Source organism: Rhopilema esculentum, chromosome 20 (assembly GCF_057945365.1).
Source record: "Rhopilema esculentum isolate cy_ngs chromosome 20, ASM5794536v1, whole genome shotgun sequence".
NCBI classification, from domain to species: domain Eukaryota; kingdom Metazoa; phylum Cnidaria; class Scyphozoa; order Rhizostomeae; family Rhizostomatidae; genus Rhopilema; species Rhopilema esculentum.
The window spans coordinates 6,684,782-6,703,920 of NC_142834.1; the positions used below are offsets into that span (position 1 = coordinate 6,684,782).

The 19,139-nt window shown below is 34.4% G+C and overlaps 2 protein-coding genes across 3 annotated transcripts in view; both read right to left on the reverse strand.

Moving 5' to 3' along the window:
* Nucleotides 1-16,519, reverse strand: part of LOC135687703 (MAU2 chromatid cohesion factor homolog) — a 34,320-nt gene extending 17,801 nt beyond the window's left edge. The window contains exons 1-18 of the mRNA XM_089114309.1: nucleotides 16,258-16,519; nucleotides 15,920-15,937; nucleotides 14,855-14,926; nucleotides 14,178-14,279; nucleotides 13,719-13,816; nucleotides 13,033-13,060; nucleotides 12,177-12,335; nucleotides 11,390-11,462; nucleotides 11,026-11,096; nucleotides 8,987-9,077; nucleotides 6,902-7,008; nucleotides 5,970-6,047; nucleotides 5,112-5,177; nucleotides 4,272-4,361; nucleotides 3,605-3,648; nucleotides 3,002-3,079; nucleotides 2,429-2,540; nucleotides 1,742-1,832 (exon numbers count right to left, since the gene is read on the reverse strand). Of these exons, the coding sequence (XP_088970435.1) occupies nucleotides 1,742-1,832; nucleotides 2,429-2,540; nucleotides 3,002-3,079; nucleotides 3,605-3,648; nucleotides 4,272-4,361; nucleotides 5,112-5,177; nucleotides 5,970-6,047; nucleotides 6,902-7,008; nucleotides 8,987-9,077; nucleotides 11,026-11,096; nucleotides 11,390-11,462; nucleotides 12,177-12,335; nucleotides 13,033-13,060; nucleotides 13,719-13,816; nucleotides 14,178-14,279; nucleotides 14,855-14,926; nucleotides 15,920-15,937; nucleotides 16,258-16,491 (1,612 nt within the window). The 5' untranslated portion in view covers nucleotides 16,492-16,519. The remainder of the gene's footprint in view (nucleotides 1-1,741; nucleotides 1,833-2,428; nucleotides 2,541-3,001; nucleotides 3,080-3,604; nucleotides 3,649-4,271; nucleotides 4,362-5,111; nucleotides 5,178-5,969; nucleotides 6,048-6,901; nucleotides 7,009-8,986; nucleotides 9,078-11,025; nucleotides 11,097-11,389; nucleotides 11,463-12,176; nucleotides 12,336-13,032; nucleotides 13,061-13,718; nucleotides 13,817-14,177; nucleotides 14,280-14,854; nucleotides 14,927-15,919; nucleotides 15,938-16,257) is intronic.
* Nucleotides 16,520-17,521: 1,002 nt separating this feature from the next.
* Nucleotides 17,522-19,139, reverse strand: part of LOC135687118 (ras-specific guanine nucleotide-releasing factor 1) — a 29,067-nt gene continuing 27,449 nt past the window's right edge. For both annotated transcript variants that reach the window (XM_065203591.2, XM_065203592.2), the window contains one exon: nucleotides 17,522-18,991. In XM_065203591.2, coding sequence (XP_065059663.2) covers nucleotides 18,893-18,991 — 99 coding nt within the window. In that variant the 3' untranslated portion in view covers nucleotides 17,522-18,892. The remainder of the gene's footprint in view (nucleotides 18,992-19,139) is intronic.

Below are 19,139 nucleotides of genomic sequence, written 5' to 3' on the forward strand. Positions count from 1 at the left end.
AAATCTGTCCAAAAAGGTAGCTTATAGAATCCGTTCAATCCGGATTCCGGAAAAAGGCTTCCATATCCGTTCAATCCGTTCAAATCCGTTCAATCCGTTCAAAAAACCATTTTACGAGATTAAGGCAGTGGAGATATCTGAAGCTGACCCAGGAAGAGTTGCTACAATTATGACATGAAAGCACAAAGACCTAGGGTAGGCCGACGTTATATGTCTGGCAGGACCGTTCCACACCGTTGTCTGTCTGGAAAAAAGAAAGCCAAACAAACTTTAGGAAAAGATTTGACACGCAGTTTTTCAGACTTGAAAGAATGGAAACAGAGACTTATATTAGATTCTTCTCTAGAATTGATGAAAAGCAGAGAAAACAGAAATATAACAAGGATATATTTATCGCACCAAGAGCGAAAGAAGCAGGGAAATGTTGATTAAACTGAATAAGGCGAAATAAGTTGGAATTTTGAGCGTCGAAAGGGTGATTTTCATTGTAAAAAGATTAATGATAAAGTTCAGACATGAGTTTAAAATCAATGACAAAGGGACATTTTATTCAGCAATTGAAAGAATCAGGAAATGAACAGTTGAATGGGTAAGGGAGATAAACAGCTGAACAATTAAGCAGAATCTATCTCCCACTTCCACAATCATCGATTTTCCTGAATTACGGATAAAGAATGGTGTCTTGTACATGAAGTACCTACTTAGTTGATCAAAATGATTCGAGTGTGAAAATGACAAGGTACAATCAAAATAGTCAGAACCCAAGCAAAACAACGACGGGAATCCAATGTTATGTAATATAATTTCATCGGAGTACATGACAAGGCCAATGCATGCCAAGTCTTAGTACTCTAAACTCAAATTTTGAACATAGTTTTAAGGCATCTTTCTCTCGTTCTGCCAACATTGTTGTTATATGCAATGATTGGTGAGGTCTAATGGATTTCTTATAGATAGTTATAATACCTAACACTACAACCAACATTGTTTTTGGGGAAAGAGGATGCGTGAAGTAAACTTTAACAAGGAAAATATCAAGGGATTATTTGGTAGATTCAGTGCAGTGTATTTGCGAAAAAAACATCAAAGGCGAAATCTACGTAATATTTTGAAACGGGATTTCAGAGTTTAAGGGTAGTTCACTCTGTAAACTTTTATAAAATGAAAAGATGAGCACACCAGTTGAGTGGCTCTAGTAACAATTACCCGTTGTCTATTTATTTTAAAAGCAACGGGCTGGGCCTCAACTGAAGTCCAATAAGGGAAGCGACAATTGCGCACAAGCATTCGGAATAGCTGGGCTTATGTCTGCTGTCGATTTAGCGCTAAATTTTGCAGAAAATTGAAAGTGCATACAGACACTACTATTCATATGAGCTTTAAGTTCAATGGCAAATCTGATATAAACCTCAGTATTCGGTGCTGGTTTTCGAAGAATTCATTATTCAAGAAAAATAATTGCTTTGAAAAATCTCATTAATAATTGCTTTGGAAAACGTCAGAGTAGCCTGGATAAGGAAAGAAATTGCACGTGGACACGAATTAGTTTCGTTATTTACAAATCAAAGAATGAAACTTATGACCGAAAGAAAGTCTATAGGCGAATGACAAAAAGTCAGAAGAAAAGGAAGCACATTTGATATCGAATTTGACAGGAAAGCACCAACTTTCTAAAAATGGGTCTCTTGCCCTTTTGTAGATAAAAAAATAAACAGATATATGCAAGGAATAGGGGGCTCACCTTTAAGGAGAGAAGCAGACCAAAGCTGCAAATATACATCGGGAACCTTGGCCGCAAGCTGCATTGCTGGTATTACCATGCTCAAAGCTTCCTGTTAAAGAAAATGCATTTAGAAGTAAATAACACCTGGGAAAAAGCTTGAAAGAGTTTTTACACATTTCCTTCACTTTCTTTGTGGATTTTATTGCTGGCCAAAAAAGGTCATTGTGAATGATTTCTTCATGTACAAGAACCATGCTACAGAAATCAATTTATGTCTTAAAATATGCTGAAAAAGCATAGGTCTGGATACAATGAGCTGTTAGCCATGGGAGTATAGGAAGTTGTGTAGCTTTTGCTATATGCAATACATGAAACAATTCAGATCACTAACAAAATTTAATGGCGAAATATGACAAGGAAGGGGCTTTTGCGACGCCTCAACATTATGATAACTAATAACATTGTAGTAAAATTCTAAATCACAAATCCTGCATCACAAAAAAATAGCGAGTACAAAAACGAGAATTACGCTACAAGACTAATATTGGAGATGAATGAGTAATATTGGAGAAGCTGAATTAAAGTAAGAAGAGAAAGCAGCCTGGGCCTAGACGACATCATTCTGCTTACAAATAAGCACGTCACAGAATGACGTCAGCCAAAGAGAGGTAACGAAGAGTAAAATCTGTGTGATTTTTTAAGCACCTGTGGGTTCCCTGATGCAGTTACGACGTGTCCCAGAAGAACAAGCGAACAAGCGGTGATCCGATTCAGATCTTCGGCGTTCCCGATTCGAAGCGTTTCGCGAAGGTATTTTCTAAAACATCAAAAGTTTTGTTGCTGAGCTGAAGAAGCTTCAGAGCTAAGTAATTCAGAGGCGATTAATTCCCAGAGTTATACAATATTTGCGTAAAATGAGCAGTTAAATCCTGGAAAAGGTGATTATTGACTTCATGTGACAATGATCATGAGAAGGCCGATGAATACAAATATCGCGCACTAACCCAGCCCTTATTTACTTGCTTATGAGAAAGGTTTCCAGAGCTTGAGGGAATTATCTAGAGGAAAGACAACGCTCTCTGGATTTTGTGGCTAGTATATAGACCCAAATCCAATAATTCAATATGACGAAAAATTAGATAAATCCCTTGCTCGTCTCGTAGCCAAACATCCACCCAACCCAATATAAACTTTGTTACGACAGATCTGCAGGATTGAAGAATCTACATGTATGAATTGATTTTGGAAATATGATAACGATAAAGTTGAAAAACTTACTTGGCTTCGTGGTAGTTGGCATTGAAAAATGACACAAGCCCTTTCACATATAGGTAACCTGCTTGCAGAGCTTGTGACCTGAAAATATGTTTTTAAAACATGGTAGACTTTGTCAAAAGATTATTGAGAGAGAGCCAGGAACAAAATAAGTTGAAGACGTAGGAAAATCTTGAGGAAGCATGTGGTCATCGAATATGATCATTCTTCAAAATCATAAGAGTATAAAAAAGACTGCAAAGGGTTTAGTATTTGAAGATTCTAAAAAACTCTAAAATATATCAATGGTCAAAGCATTATAAATGTATATATACCTCAGAACTCAAAATACAACTTCAAAGAAAACTAATTCAGTTCTGTTTGGATTTTTAATAGAAATATCAATGAATTTTTTTATCCTTATTTCAATCCAAACAAATATCGCATACGTAATCTTTCACCTCGTTACAAAAAAAATTCTGACAGAACTGATCATCATTTCAAATGAAGGTGTTTATTACGGCTTTACAAAAGATTTTGTGCGGAAAAGTCTTGATATCGCGAATACTATAACATAGCTCATAAAATTAACAAAAATGATAAAAGTTCCAAGAATGTGCATCTAACCTCATCACAGATGCGTTATTGAGTTTTTCAAACATATCGAGTAGCTAAAATTCAAAAAAAGATGAAAGCATCAATGAAGAGTTAACTTTATCTGTAGATATGACACTGAATTCGACATTAAGGGTCTGACTAAAATCCGTCTATTCCAGTAGTCAGTTATTCGAGGCTCTGGCTCTCTGGGATATATCTTAAGGAAAGCCTAATGTCATTGCTGATAATTGACGAAGCCTTATAATTTTATATTACTTCTTTTATCTAAAGTTGGCAAGTAAATATTCCGGGCTAATTTATGTTATGCTAAAGTGATGCTAAAAGGCTTAACTGTATCTCAGTGCAATTTTTGAAGAAAAATGTTTGTTTCTCGCAAAAATGAGGCAAAATAACGTAACTAATTCAGCTCAATCTCAAAAGGTGGATCAAAGTAAAATTCATACATTGCAACTGTATTGTATTCTTATCAATAGGGTTGTTGTATATTGTCATCCAATTTAAAGTGGTACTCTAGTCCTTGCTATATTCCTCTTGAATAACACGGCTATTGATTTGAAATAGAATATGCGCAGAATGAATGTCTTGTTGCGGGCTATTCAGTAAGAAAGTACATACTGAGTGACAAGAACTGTAAAGAATTGGAGAGGGAGAGCCGAATAGATCAAAGTGGTCTTACTTCTTGCTTCTTGGCTTCACCGCCTCTCGCATAAATGATTGCAAGGTTCAACGCCGCGATATTAAATATCTCAGATCCTTTTACAGAGAGCTGCAAAAAAAGAAAGGCTGAATAGAGAATGGCTAGAAATGGAAGAAACATCATACAATGATAAATTATAACTAGAGATCCAAGGTGTGTGTCTTCGGTGCTCTCTTTTATCACAGACCCACTGTTGTATAAAGAGACTTCCTTTCAGTCTTAAAATTCAATAGAATATGCAATGAAGCTTAATCGTAAACTGAAACATAGATGGATATAGAATGTTACATGCGCACTTAGAACATGCTAAAGAATTCCTGTATTAAGAAAATCAAAACGAACACTGCTATGTACTTAATATGATAAATTTCCAATGGTAGGAGTAATTAAACATTCAAAGAGAAAGTAGCGATACCTAGCGAAAACAGAATAAAGAATGCACCATTCAGAGTTATTTCAGTAAAGAACTAACGAAATGGACGAGCAATGTAATGTATGGTTTTACCAACCAAGATTGATTCAGTTAAATTTTGTTGGTTTGTTGTTTAGCCAATCACAGCCAATCACAACCAACCACAGCCAATCACAGCCAATCACAACAAATTATGGCCTATATCAGCCAAGAAAGCCAGCCGAATGTATAGAAGAGCCAGTCGACATTGATTCTTCACAATCAGTGCCGAGTTTTGGAGAATTACTTAACAAGGCCTCACTTCTTCAATGGAAAATCTTACAACGTGTATTAAGAGGGCCACAAGAAATATTCAGAAACAATAAAAATACAAATGTATCTAACAAACAATAAATAATATAAAATACCTCAACAGCTTTTCTGAAGTGTTCTGCAGCATCGCCCATTAAATTCATTGACATGCCATACAAACCCTATAAAAAAATACTTGATTGAGGGGTGTATGGAAAAGCTGTAAGAAAGCCCTTTCCGGGAACGCCGTATTTGACGTAAATAATTGCTGTTAGCCAAATTGGTAGGAAAGTTTTGTACCAAAAAAAGGAGTAGAGTCGATAACAGCTGAGGAAAAACCCAAGAAAAATACAAGCACTACGACAACTACAAATATAACGTTTTTTGTTGACACGAATCTGCACAATATAATTGTCTCCTTTTGCCCCTTGTTAATTCCTGAAGACTCAACTGTTGAACAAAAAATTCCCCATAAGATAAGATATAGTGCTGTGCAAATCTCTAGAACTATCCTCTTAGCACGCAGCTCTGGTTCTAGTGCGAAGAGACATGTCAAACGAACAAACCCACTACATCCCTCTATTTCAAACACATATGATGTTATTGTTAATATTATTATCAATATAATTTGACATCATCCGAATATTTTGACAAAAAATCCTATGGGAATTCGTCTACTGTAATCATCATGGTATTGCTAGTTTAATAACCGTAATAAAATATGTGTACTTAGAATTTGGACAATAACACGTCAAGTACAAATGGAACACAAAATATTCTACAAATTTAATGCTCAAAACATATAAGTGAGACTTATTTAAAACATGTCTATCAAAATACCTATTCAGATATATATTTCAAAAAGGGCAAATCATAGTTCCACCGCCTTGTAAACCACCTTGTGCACTAATTCAAATCGTCAGAATAAACATTGATGACTAAACAAACAAAATAATAGAGAAGGAATGACTAACCATTAATGTGTGAAAAACTGGTTTGAATTTCGCTAAAATCTTGGGGTCTTGCTGGCAAAGGTGACAGACCTTTCCAAGCTGCAGAAGAAAAATTAGAATAGAATTAGAACCATAATTTCTAATGAATGTTCCAAGTGTCTAAGTATCAATTCGTTATATTTAAAGAAAATGTGTGTCTCTTATTTAAAATGAGAAATCATAAATAGTTATACAATTATTTTGGGAAATAGCAAAGCTTTCTTGCAATTTTCAAACATTTTCAACATGGATAACACAGGCATCTTTCCAACTAAAAGAAGTTTATTTGGAAACAAGCAAATACTCCGCAGTATACCTTGTTGAAACAAATGCAAAAGATGAAACAAAGGTTTATGAAAACAAATTTATAAAGAGAATAACTTTTCAACTTTGAATAAATCATCCTCTATTAATTCGCAAAATTTTCTTCATTTTAAAATCTAAAAGAGAGCGAATATCAATTTTCTAGAAGTCTATACGTTGCATCATTCTAAAAAGCAACATATTTATTACACTCATTTTTTTATAAGGAACTGGCTATAGGAAACGAGTACTGGACAGTCAGTCAAAATTAAGAAACTTCAGCACTCGAAGCAACAAAATTAAAAAAAACATTAAATCTTGATAAAACTGAGAACAACGAAATTTTGTACACTCCAAGAACATGATTGCCCTGATGGCCTAGAAATGAAGACACAAGGGATAAAAAATATACTTCCCACGTCTAATTACAGCATCAGAACGGAAGCAAATCTCTTGACGTGATAAAAAAGGTTACGAATATTTCATAACATCATTCATGACATCATAATAAAGAAACTCCTGAGAAACAATGAGTATTGAAATTTCCAGAACATTAAGAAACTGGAGTACTCAACATCGACCTTTGTTTCTTATAAAAAAAATGAGTGTACCTCTTGTATAGCAGACGATCCTTTCCCATTAACAATTTTACACATGATTGCATGCTCCATCAATGAAAGCTGAAACATCAACACCATCTTATTCATGTTGCCAGCAGCTGTGACGTAAGATTTGAAAATAACATCGTCTGCAGGGTTATGTGAAAAATAATCCATTTTTCGAGAGGGTTGCAGCCTTTGTGATCAGGTAATAACAAAAAATCATACAACACAATAAAAATACAAGCTTTATAAATTGATTTTCAGTTGGGTAGCAAATTTCTAATGTCCAAAAAATAATCTAAAGATCGAAAATCGAACACACTCATTTTTTTATAAGAAACGAAGGTCGATGTTGGGTACTCAAGTTTCTTAATGTTCTGGAAATTCCAGTACTCATTGTTTCTCAAGAGTTTCTTAATTATGCCATGAATGATGTTATGAAACGTTCGTGACCTTTTTTATCACGTCAAGAGATTGGCTTCCGTTTTGATGCTGTATTTAGATGTGGGGAGTATATTTTTATCCCTTGTGTCTTAATTTCTAGGCCAAAAGGGCAATCATGTTCTTGGATTTTACAAAATTTCGTTTTTTTCAGTTTTATCACGATTTCATAGTTTCTAAATTTTGTGGCTTCGAGTTCTGAAATTTCTTTACTTTTTCTGACTATCCAGTACTCGTTTCTTATAGCCAGTTTCTTATGAAAAAATGAGTGTACTCCGGTACAAGCATCTTATGAACCAAATTCAATTTGTATTGGAATAGCATGGGCATATTATATTACTGTATCGTATTGTATTGTAGAGGTATTGAGGTGGCAGACCAAACAATAGAAAAACACTGAAAAGGTAAATAAGCCTTGAAAAAATAGCTTCGATAAGAGGTCTGAGAGCTTTGATGTTCATAGAAACGGCAATCAGTTGGGTCTCAAGTCACAATAACGATAACCATAGTTATTGCACATGAAAGATCATTGAACAGTTCTAACCAATTTCATTCATACACATAAACCGCACAGACATGAAACTAAAACTTGGCAATTTATGCAAGGAAATGCAAAAAGAACCATTCAGCAGTTGAAACTGCGTCCGTGTTGGGAAAACTAGGCCAGAATAATCGAAAATTGTGTCCGGCAGGAAATTCAAAACAAGTCAAATATCAGTTATTTGGTTGGTGCTTCCAAACATTTCGAAATTTTTACGCGACATTTTTAGCGATCTCTGTGTGGAAAGCTTGCATTTTACAGTTGAATCACGAACCCTATTCTTCATTAGAAGATTCAACATATAATTTAAGTAGGTTCTCTTACATTTTCTTATGAATTTTTTCTGTATTTCATAAAATAGCTCGCACTGATATCTTTCGTTCGAACAATAACCCAACAGTTTTTTAGGTGTATATGTTTCCGTACTCTGCCAATAAAATAATTTACTTTTCTTCGATTCTTTGCAATATTTCTGAGTGGTATATCGTCAACGAATTCATGCTCACATTATAATGCTCAAAAAAACTTTCGCATTATTATTTTCTCAATGCTTCTCAGTTGAAGCCAGAAAAAATAAGAATCTTTGAAAATCTATGCAAAATTGAAAGGAAAAAGTTTCAATATGCGCAAACTAAATATAACATAAACATAAACAACTAAATATAACAACAGCCATAGAGAGAGAGTAGTTTTTAACATTTGCCTGATGATTGCATTAAGATGGCTTTGAAAAAAGCAAACATTTTATATCATATTGGCTAAAAGCTTTTTCGTCTGACACTCATTAGAGCATAAAACGTCAGAAAAAGGGTCCGAAAGGACACGATGGAAAATATATACCCAATTATGGATCGAAATAGGGCTATCAGAAAAACGCAAGCACAAGACCGGTATAGTTGTCCAATCAGTGCCGCGTGCCTAAAGAAAAATCGCATAAAGAATGAAACTCGGAGTAGCAGCTTAGAACCCTCCTGTTATATACATCAAGTAGCGTAAATCTATGCAGAAATATTTTGTCTGTTGGAACAGGCAACCAAATTATTATACAGTCCAGTGTCTTCAAATATCTGAATTCTTAATCACGACTCTTGTTCTAAATTCTATTTAGATACCTCTTATCCTTTCGATTTGTGTTATAGCCTTCTCTGTATATTTCACTGCCTTTTCAAGACATCCAGTGTGCATTGAGTGGGCAACGGTAACCTGTAAAAAGACAAAGTTCTGTGAAAATGGAGCTGCAATATGAAAACTTTGATTCGTCATTACCACTGAAGGTGGATAAAATGCTGTTATGATAAATGATAAAAGGCTTTGCCAGGCAATGATTTAGCTCGTGGGTGGTGCATAGTGGAGGTTTTTGCGTGATCCATTTTCTTTAAGGATCTGCTAATGGCACGTAGCGCTTGATACTAAATTGATACTGACAAAAAACCTTTAGCATCATACATCATGTGTATACTTTCATGTTTCATTTTACAATTCTGTAGTGGGTAAGGTCTTTTTAACTATCAACATGCAATTTCACACTTGCCCTTTAAAATTTCGCTACCACTTCGATTTAGACTCATCAGAGATATTTGACTGGACAAATAAACTTGATAAACATGAAATATTATTATATTTCATTATTATTACCATTTGCTTTATGTAAAAAAGAAAATGTACATATATTGGCTAGAACAGAAAAAACAGAATATTTGAAAACTGCATGTCCATGCCTAAAATATGAATGCTTAGGTGAGAAATTCCTTCAAGAGAAAACCGAACCCTAATATCCTAGGGGTAATGAGCACAATGAATGTAGTATTTTTCAATGACGTAATCAGTTCTTACTTGATTTAAACATCAGACGAAAAAGAGACAGTTTCACTATCCTATCTTTTCCGTGACCCTTGCAGAACAGAAATAAAAAACATGCAATTGCTTTTGATAGCAAAACTTTTCAGGGGGAACAAAAGAGCTTCCGGTCGCACCCTTTTAGGATTTGAAGTAGATCTAATATGATTGGGTTTGTCGTCTCTTTTGAAGTTATAATTCTTTTGAATAGGATCTTCAAATATAAGCATTTGGAGATATTCTATAAGAGGTATGCAGAAAATGTGTCAACAACATATGATATGTCAGTAGTAAAGGAATCTAAGGTCGACAGCAGGACAGTAACTACTTCTTTCGCTCATTTACATGAAAACAGGCAAAGAGTATTGTGCTCTTTAGGGAGTTTCACAAAGTTCGAAAAGAAACTTGGACCACAGAAGGCCAAACTCTTGGAGCCCCCTCCCCCCAATAGTTGACAAATGGTCTATATTTCCTTTATAATAGTGTACTGAATGGATGGTAGTACAATCGGCAGCCCACCCCAATATAGGTTTCGTTCCAACGACACTGTTATACGATAACACATCGTGATTTCAAACTGCTAATTCTTGCATTTCCTACTTGGATTTCAAAGCAAACATTAAATTCATAAAACCAGGTGATTGAGGCTTGCACTCTCACTGTTCAACTGTCTTAAATCAGAGCCAGGAAAATTCTTTCAATACAAAAAGTTTAATTGTTTCCAATCTTTGAACAAATCTGCGCTTATGGTCCCTCTTTTAGGCTATTTCGCTCGCCACGCTTCTAGGTATGAAGAGAAACTTTTTGGGAAAAGCTGATCATTAAGTATATCAAAGGACTGCTTGAAATTTCTGAGCCCTGGTCAATTCTACTTACGAATAAATTGATAGTAGTAGACTTATCTATCAGAAAATCATTTTCCACCCCCATTTTCACGTTTTAACTCCTATTAATGGTTCATCATCTTTAATCAACCGAGTAAACGATCTCGCGGGCAGATTCGCGGGATTCAAAATGCTGATGTCATAGACAACCTTTTATTCCCTGGTTTGTTGATCCTACTAAGGTATCCGGGCTTCACGAATACTGAACCACTTACTTTGAAGGCAGCGTGCCTAAACAGATTGTAGTTGCAAACATAATCGATAAAAACAACTCATGAAACGCTGAAAACTCAGCAATGTGATTGGTTAAGACAAAAAATGATAGTCACTTTGTTGGAATTGACCAGATTACACACGTTTTTAGAATGCTACTAGCACAAACACACTGCCTTTAACTTCGGATAGAAAGAGAGCGAAACAACTTTTTTTACCAAATAAACAAGAACGCATATTTGGTCCTTTGTCATCCACTGCATTGCTTGAGGGTCGGCGACAGAATGTGCTGCAAAAAGAAACATAATGAGAAATCGAATTCAAATAGCTGCAAGCCATTAAACCGACTTCATGACATTGAACCTCTATTTGGGCCTAAACTCAACACTTTATGCAGAGTAATGGCAGATAAGCCATTCCGCCTCTATGATATCTTATTTACAAATATCAGCTGTAAACTTAAGTTACAAAAATTTTCATTGACAACAGCCTTCACGAAAATACATTAGAACGCAAAAATACCACATTCAAAACCCTTCAGTTTAAATAAGATATGATTCATATGATATTATTCACTGGTACCTTCCTCCCCAGCAACATTTAACAGCTGGACGCTCTGTTGCAACGCCTTCAGACAAGCTTTGCCAGATTTTGGCTAAGACAAAAAGTAGTTAAATTCTTGAGAAAGATTCAGGTTGAGAAATAAAGAAGAATATACAGAAACAAGGAAAATTATTTTCGCTATTAGAAGGGAGTATTTATGTATTTGAATTGGCCTATCTAGCGGCGGTATGAAGACTATGCATATGGTATATCGCGTGTAAAATCATAATTATTTTAATGCTTATATATATTTTGTTGCACGTTATGAAAATAAAAGTAAGTAACAGCTCCTCGTGCATCAGATCTGCTGTTAAGTGAGGGGACCGCAATTAGCATTGGGAAACCACGAGATCAACGAGAAATTGGAACGTCTGTAAGTGAACAGGGTTACAACCATTCAGCTTGAAAGGCAATGGATGAATGAAAATGAATAAAAACAGAAATTAAAATATGGAAGAATTGAGCTAAATGTATCTCGGCTGAAAAGGAGTCAGCATCTGCTGACGACGTGCGAAAACTTGTTTGTTTACAAATTAGCAAAACAGAGTCAGAAACAGTTCCTTATACTAGTGCTTTAAATATAACCAGGCAACTCAGCTGGAAAAAAGTGTTAGGCACAAAAAACAGTTGCTTTCTGAGCATAAAGAATGGGCAACTCTCCTCAAAAATGCAATTTTGCATAAATGAAACGTGAAATGCTGCAGCAGAAAGACAAATAAGATTTAGAGAAAAAGAGCCTAAAGCAAATAGCAAATAGACTGTTTACCTGCCCAACGAATATAAAGTAGTACGACTTTAGAAGATTCCAAAATACTCGCACTGTTTCTCTTTGGTTTGCCAGTTGTGGTCGAAAATTGTCAACATCTGCATCTGTTGGTCCAATTTGTTGTTCAAATTTATCAGTACTTCTCGTTGCTAACAAATACTAGAATGAAACACATCAAGAATTAAACCAAAGTGTTTTTATGACATAAAATCAATAGGAAGTATCTATAATTACACCTGTAAGACAAGAACAGGGGAAAATTTGGGCATGGGGATATCTGGGGGAAGCAGGGATGGTAAAGTTTTTGCCATTAAAGATAAACTTTTTCCATTTGCATGCAAGTAAATTTAATTAGTTTTCTCTTTAATTGAGATTTAGATCTATACATATGGTTGCTTCATACAAATGACAAACTAGACTTGCATTGTACTGATAAAATGGAAAAAATTAGAAACCTTGAATATTTATAATGCGTGAATAATGATGTAATACAAAATAATTTCAAACAACATGAATGACTGCTAATTTTACTAATTTATGTCATACCAATTTGACAAACAGTGCTCTTGAAAACAGTAACTTTATCTGATCAAGAACTTTACCATTGTGCCAATAATATAGTTAGCAAATAAATTTAGTACCAGAATGAAAATATAATAATTTGATTGTTAAAAACACGATGTTTTGAGCATGTACTCATTATCAACGTTTTGATACTATATTATAACTATAACTATATTATCGTTATTCTGGATGAAGTACCACACGCAACGGACATATTTACCATTGTGCCTTTTCAAATATTCTTCTTTAAATAGATAAATTTATAACAAACATATAAGTGACAGAAAATTACCATTAATTTGCTGAGTTTGAACAAGAACCTGAAATTGTTAACAGACTTGATTAAAGGTTATAAAAATGAGACAAAATACTGATGAATGGGTATTTCCTTGAAAACTTATTGCAATTCATTAAAATTAGGTACAATATTAAAACACAGTTAACAAGGAACATGCTATTTCACAGAAACTGTCATCTGATTATCAGACTACGAGGAAAGTCTTAGGGAAATGGCATCAATGTCTCCTTTTTAATGGATGTTTCCAGTGAACAAGTACCTAAAGCATTTTGACAAACATGACAACATGCTTTGACTTATAGAACAGGGTGGTTCTAAGGAAATTTGCTCTACATATAGGACATCAAGAACTATATGACAAATTGGTAAAACAGTAATATCCATAAATAAAAAAAACTACTTTGGGAGCTATGGTCTTTTCTCTAACAACATTGCATCTGGCTGTCTTTGTGTACATCTTCAAGCAATCACCACCAAAACATATATCATTATATTATTTGGCAAGATATCAATTATTATTAACCAATACTAGGAAGTCTTTTTGACAAATTCAATTAAAAATGTACACTTAACTGACAAACAAATGACACTACAAGATTATAATGTAAGGTGTTTGAAAATGCATTGCAACCTGGCAATACTAGGAATGACTAAACACAGAAAAGAAGAGAAATACATACTTGATGTAGATATGACCATGCTGTTCTGCTGTTTGTTCTCCAATTGCAGACAAAAGTTCAATTGCTATACTGAACTCTCTGTCATCTGCATGAATTTCCTACAAAAAGTTTCAACAGTGCTAGGAATCAAAGCAGGATGATGGAGGAAATTACTCTCAACCCAAACAATCTTATTGATTTAAATGAAGCTTCTCATCTGACAACCTTCAGAGTATAAAAAATCAGAAAATAGACCTTTTGTTAGATAGATATATTTTTAAACTATATTTTGACACATTTTATTCTGAAGGCAAAAATTTTAGTAAGTTCCAAAGTTTTTGACTTCTTCAAAACCATTCTTAACGATTAAACAAAAAACAATTAAAAAATACATTTTGACAAAAAATTCTTCATTTGTTGCCAATAAATAAAGTAAATTTTCTGATTCCGAATGTGAGGTATAATGAGAAATTAACTTACAGCTAATTTGAATATCAATTTATAATGCCAAAGATAAAACTTTGATTGCGCTGATCGCTCTAAGGCACTTCTTAAGATGTTCTTTGCTAAACTTGTTTGGTTCTGAGGGATAAAAAGAATGGATTTAATAGGGAACATAGTTGGAATGAGAAAAAGAATGTATTGGAATATGAAAATGTGATTTGGCATAAATGCAACTGGCTTCTATAGTTTTTACAAGATGCAATTTAGGAGGTTGTCATAGGAATTGAAAAATATGACTCAAATTAACAAACGGGTACTTTAGAGAGTGGGTGTACATGTTGAGAAATGAAACAGTGATTAGCATTCTTATTATTCTTCAATATTCTACATAACAAAAAAATTGATAACGAAAAAGTAGCATTTTCACTTTAATTGAGTCAGTAAATTGAATCTAACTTTAAGTAAATTCAATTTGTAAGCTTGTCATCATCAGTGACTGATTTTCAAAATTAGGAGTATCATGATTTTCTGTGAGCCTAACAGACAGGAGACTTTAACGACAACAAGGAGGCAAACAGAGCACACAAAACATTAGATTGTTCAGAATACTACAAAAAAAATTATAATTTAAATTATATTTTTTATCATTGTTTTGGTCTGATAAAAGACTTCACATGTACATCTAGAAAACTAAAATTCAGAATTGTACCCACCTGTTCACTACAAAATCTTGCAAGGAGATTTGCACTCTCAAAAAACACCTCATCAGCTTCTGGTCCAAAAAGCTTGATAAAAGTTAAGACTAAGACACAGTCATCAGGTTATATCTTATCAAAGTATCTAGATACCTTTGACTGCAAAAGATTTTTATCAGAAAGCTTGTCTCCATGTGACCATAGCATTAAAGCCATGCTGGGCCTACAAATTAAACTAATATACCAATATTCTAAAATTATTTTTACTCAGGTAAAGACCGTGGAAGTGTTAATTACAGAAAATGTTTGCCAAGTGGATATGAAAACTTTTCTTACCCTATAGAGGGAGATTGGGGTTTGAAAAAGACTTTTAGTGCTGAAAGTTTTGATAGTTGGAATGGTTGGCAAAAATTGAGAGTGGAACAAAAAATTAAATAGAAAAATTCTTTGTTAGACAACAACAGATTAAATTCCTATAAAGAATTTCATTGTCAAACATGGAAGGCTTAAGGGAAAACACATTATTGAAATCAATTTGTGACATTTTTTTTTTCTTTCAACAAAATTACCAACTATAGAAGTGTCAATATTTCTGCAAAATTCATATAAACTTTGAAATTACTTGCAAAGTTCAATAGTTAAATTTCAAAAAGGAGGTGCTCTCTCCTCAATTAGCTTAGCTTCTGAGAGAGCCCCTCCTCAAGAAATTCCCTGAACACAATTCTCCTTTTATTGTAATGCAGTTTAATTTAGAACCCACTGTATTTCCAAGTGTAGTACTCTTTGTTACATTTAGTTAGATTTGTCTATTAGTTATATTCTTGTCCCTTTTGTATTAGGTATATCTGTCTTGTTTGTATTTTTGAAATTTTATGTAGTGAAATTTTAAATTATGAACTGAAACTGAGACATTACATTCAAACACAAGGGAGGATCATTATATGATTGATAGTGCATGCATTTTAAAGATTAAATAGAATGGAGTACAATTATTATGGATGGTGCAGAAAAATACGTTATGCACCCTAAAAATACAAGAACCTTTTGATAGTAGAAATTTTGTGAAAGTATGAAAAAGGATACACATTGAGATACTTGAAGCTAAGGAAAACAACAAACGAAAATTCAGCCAATTAGAAAAACAAAAATTTTATAATATCAAAAAATATGGGAAAAACACAACTACAAATTTAGTCAATACCGTTAAGAAGAGTTACAAGGCCCTTCCGTGACATGGAAATCTCCCGGAAGTCCAAATTTCAAACTAGAATAATAACTGATGCGACGAAAGCAACACATCCTCAGTCCTACACTCAATAATACGCTGATCGTTCTGTGAAAGCTGAAATTCCCTTTCATATTGAATCATTCATACAATAGGTCAGATCTAGTGAACATAGCTCAGTTTAAACAACACTCACCGCTTGTTGTAAATGACTCCGTGCATGGCCTAAATTATTTGTTTCTTCTAAGAGAAGTTTGCCAATGTTTAACCTTACTTTCGCATCTAGGATGGCGGGTAGTCCTATGTTTAAACTGGCCTGTAAGCAGTGTATACATTCTCTTACTCTCGGTGGATGACATGTCCTAAAATATTCGGCGAGACCAACCAATGCAGTGTAACATTTCACATCGAAGCCTTGTTGTGCAGCCATTTAATTCGATTTGGTTCGTGCCCCTCCTTCGCAGCAACTTATAACGGTGGAAAGCAAGCTGCGCCCCTCGAATGAAATAAGCCCCCCCCCCCTTAGGAGAATAAGCTCCCAGATAAAGAAAATTGTGATGTAAACAGTGGCAGATTTAAGGGGGGCAACTAGGGGCAGTTGCCCCTCCCTTGACAAGTTGAAGCAAGTCTGGCGCCCCTTTTTTGGAAATTGTGCGCCCCTTTTGATAAAAGGAGAATCAGGTGAAAAAGTTTCTGAGACCGATAGGTTAATTTGCTTCGAGATGTTGTTTATTCTGAAAATGGATCTGAAATTGTTGTATACAGCGGACTCTCGTCACCAATTTTTTTAAATTTTTCAGCGCCCCCACTACCAACTGCCCCTCCTTCATATTTGCTCTGGATCCGCCCCTGGATGAAAATATGCTAATTCTAATACAAACTAACAGGCTGACCTTCTTTGATTCCCTGCTGATTGTTTCCATGAAACGGTCCATTCTTCATTTAGAACAACCCAGGAATTTTGGCAAAGACACTTTTAGCTGTTTAATTGCAGTTATACAGTATTCGAAAATAACGCTCATTCGCACTTTCTACAAAACAGGTATCCCGAGGCATAACTTGACCTTCCTGACTGGGGGGGTTGAGGGTCTTGAGTATGAGCAATTTAGGTGCTACCGATAGCTGATTTTACCAACAAACCAGCGATTTTTGCACCAACTGAAGATTTACGGACCATCTCGTTAAAAATTGGGGGTATCACACCCCTACACCCCCGTAAGCTACGCCCCTAAAGGTGTGGCGTGACCAATGCATGATAACAATTGTTACAAAATATAAAACATGATGCTAAAAAGTGCTTAAAGGGTATGAATCACAATATTTTCTGTGAATCATAATTTATGCTGATGTCTCTAGACCTTAAGTAGTCTCTTTGCAAGTCTACAAAGCAATAGACATAAGAAATGGTCTGCTATGACAACTCAAATTTTGCAGTTTAAAAACAGGAATGATAACAAATGAATGCAACCTCAATTATCATTAATATTGAAATAAGAAACAGGGCTAACAATTGTAGCTATTTTATACTGATAAAATTTAATTCCATTTATATAAATATATTTCCAATGAATGGTGTTTATAAATTTGAATGAAAATTTGACAACATTTACAACTGTTACAAAGGTACTAAATTTCCCATCAGAAAACCTACATTACAAAATTATTCATAAAGTCGAATCTATTTGCAAATACAAATACCCTCAAAAATTTCACAATATGTATTTATACATATAGGTCTGATTTTCTTACACTGCTTTAGCTATGATGCCATGAAAATTATTTGCAAGACAATACAATACAAGTAGAGATGAAAGTTCTATACAAAAGTCAATCCAGTGAAGGAAAGCTATAAAATACAAGAATCAAATAAAAGATTCTTTGTAATCATAACTACTTAGAGTCTATTGCACGTTTCAATTCGAAAAAACAGTTTTTTGGGACAAACTTTTACACTTTCAAACTAAAACACATTTCCATGAACAGCATCAGCAAACAGCACTCTTTTCATGTAACCCAATTAACAAATCAAAGGTGATTGTATTTTATTCCTTCATACAATTTCAAATTTTCTAAAATTTGAAACACACAATGCTCTGAATATCAAGACTGGATATCAATAATATGACTGAATAGTAGACAAAATTGACTGAATAACAATATTTTTTCAAAAATTTTGGTAGATATATTACAAAAACGTGAAGCAAAAGATTGGAATAGTGAAGATTTGAGCTGATGAAATGTTGATTTCTGGAATCACTATAAGAATAAGCTACAATGCTTTTCAGTGTTCCTTAGGAGCAAACATGATGAAGGTAACCATAAAATTCGCATATTCAAAGAAGCCTAAGGAAAGGCTTCCTCATTTAATTTGGTCACCCTCTTGACAAAGTTTGCCAAAAATCCTCATTCGGATCCAACTTTTCCAAAGAATGCAATAATCTAACAATGACTAAACCATTATTGATTTATATTTGGATGTATATATCTGTTTGTTTGTGAGTAGTGGTGTAATTGTGTGTAACTTGACATGAGCATACAACAAACATATACATCAATTATCACAAAGTTCCATAATTGCGTTGGTAATTATTACAGCAGTAAATTCTTTTCTTGCGTGATAAAACCATAAGCACATCTTTACTGCAACAATAGGAGTTCAAAACAGAACTTCTGCTTTGTATTGGCCACAAATGCATGATTTTGCAACTGAAATGCTAGGTACTTGAATGGGATTTCTGTTGGTATAAAGGTCACTGCACATAAAGGTCACTGCTTTTTTTATAAGTTGACCAGTGCTGACTGTCATATCTGTCCAAATTTTGGTTCATATCTCAGCCCCTTGGTTCTGCAAGCAGGGATTTTTCATACAAATCATCTTCAAAGTCTTCATGATCGACATCTACATGTGTTGCAAGCAGGTACAAGGCCATCTGTGGAAAAAATACAAAACATCACTAAATATATATGCAATGGTAGACATAGGGGTTTACTGGGTTGGTTAATGGCTGAGTCAATATTTGGGTGCCTCTAAGTGGCTTTGGGTGGCAGCCAGGTTAAACTTGGACATCTTGGGCATCT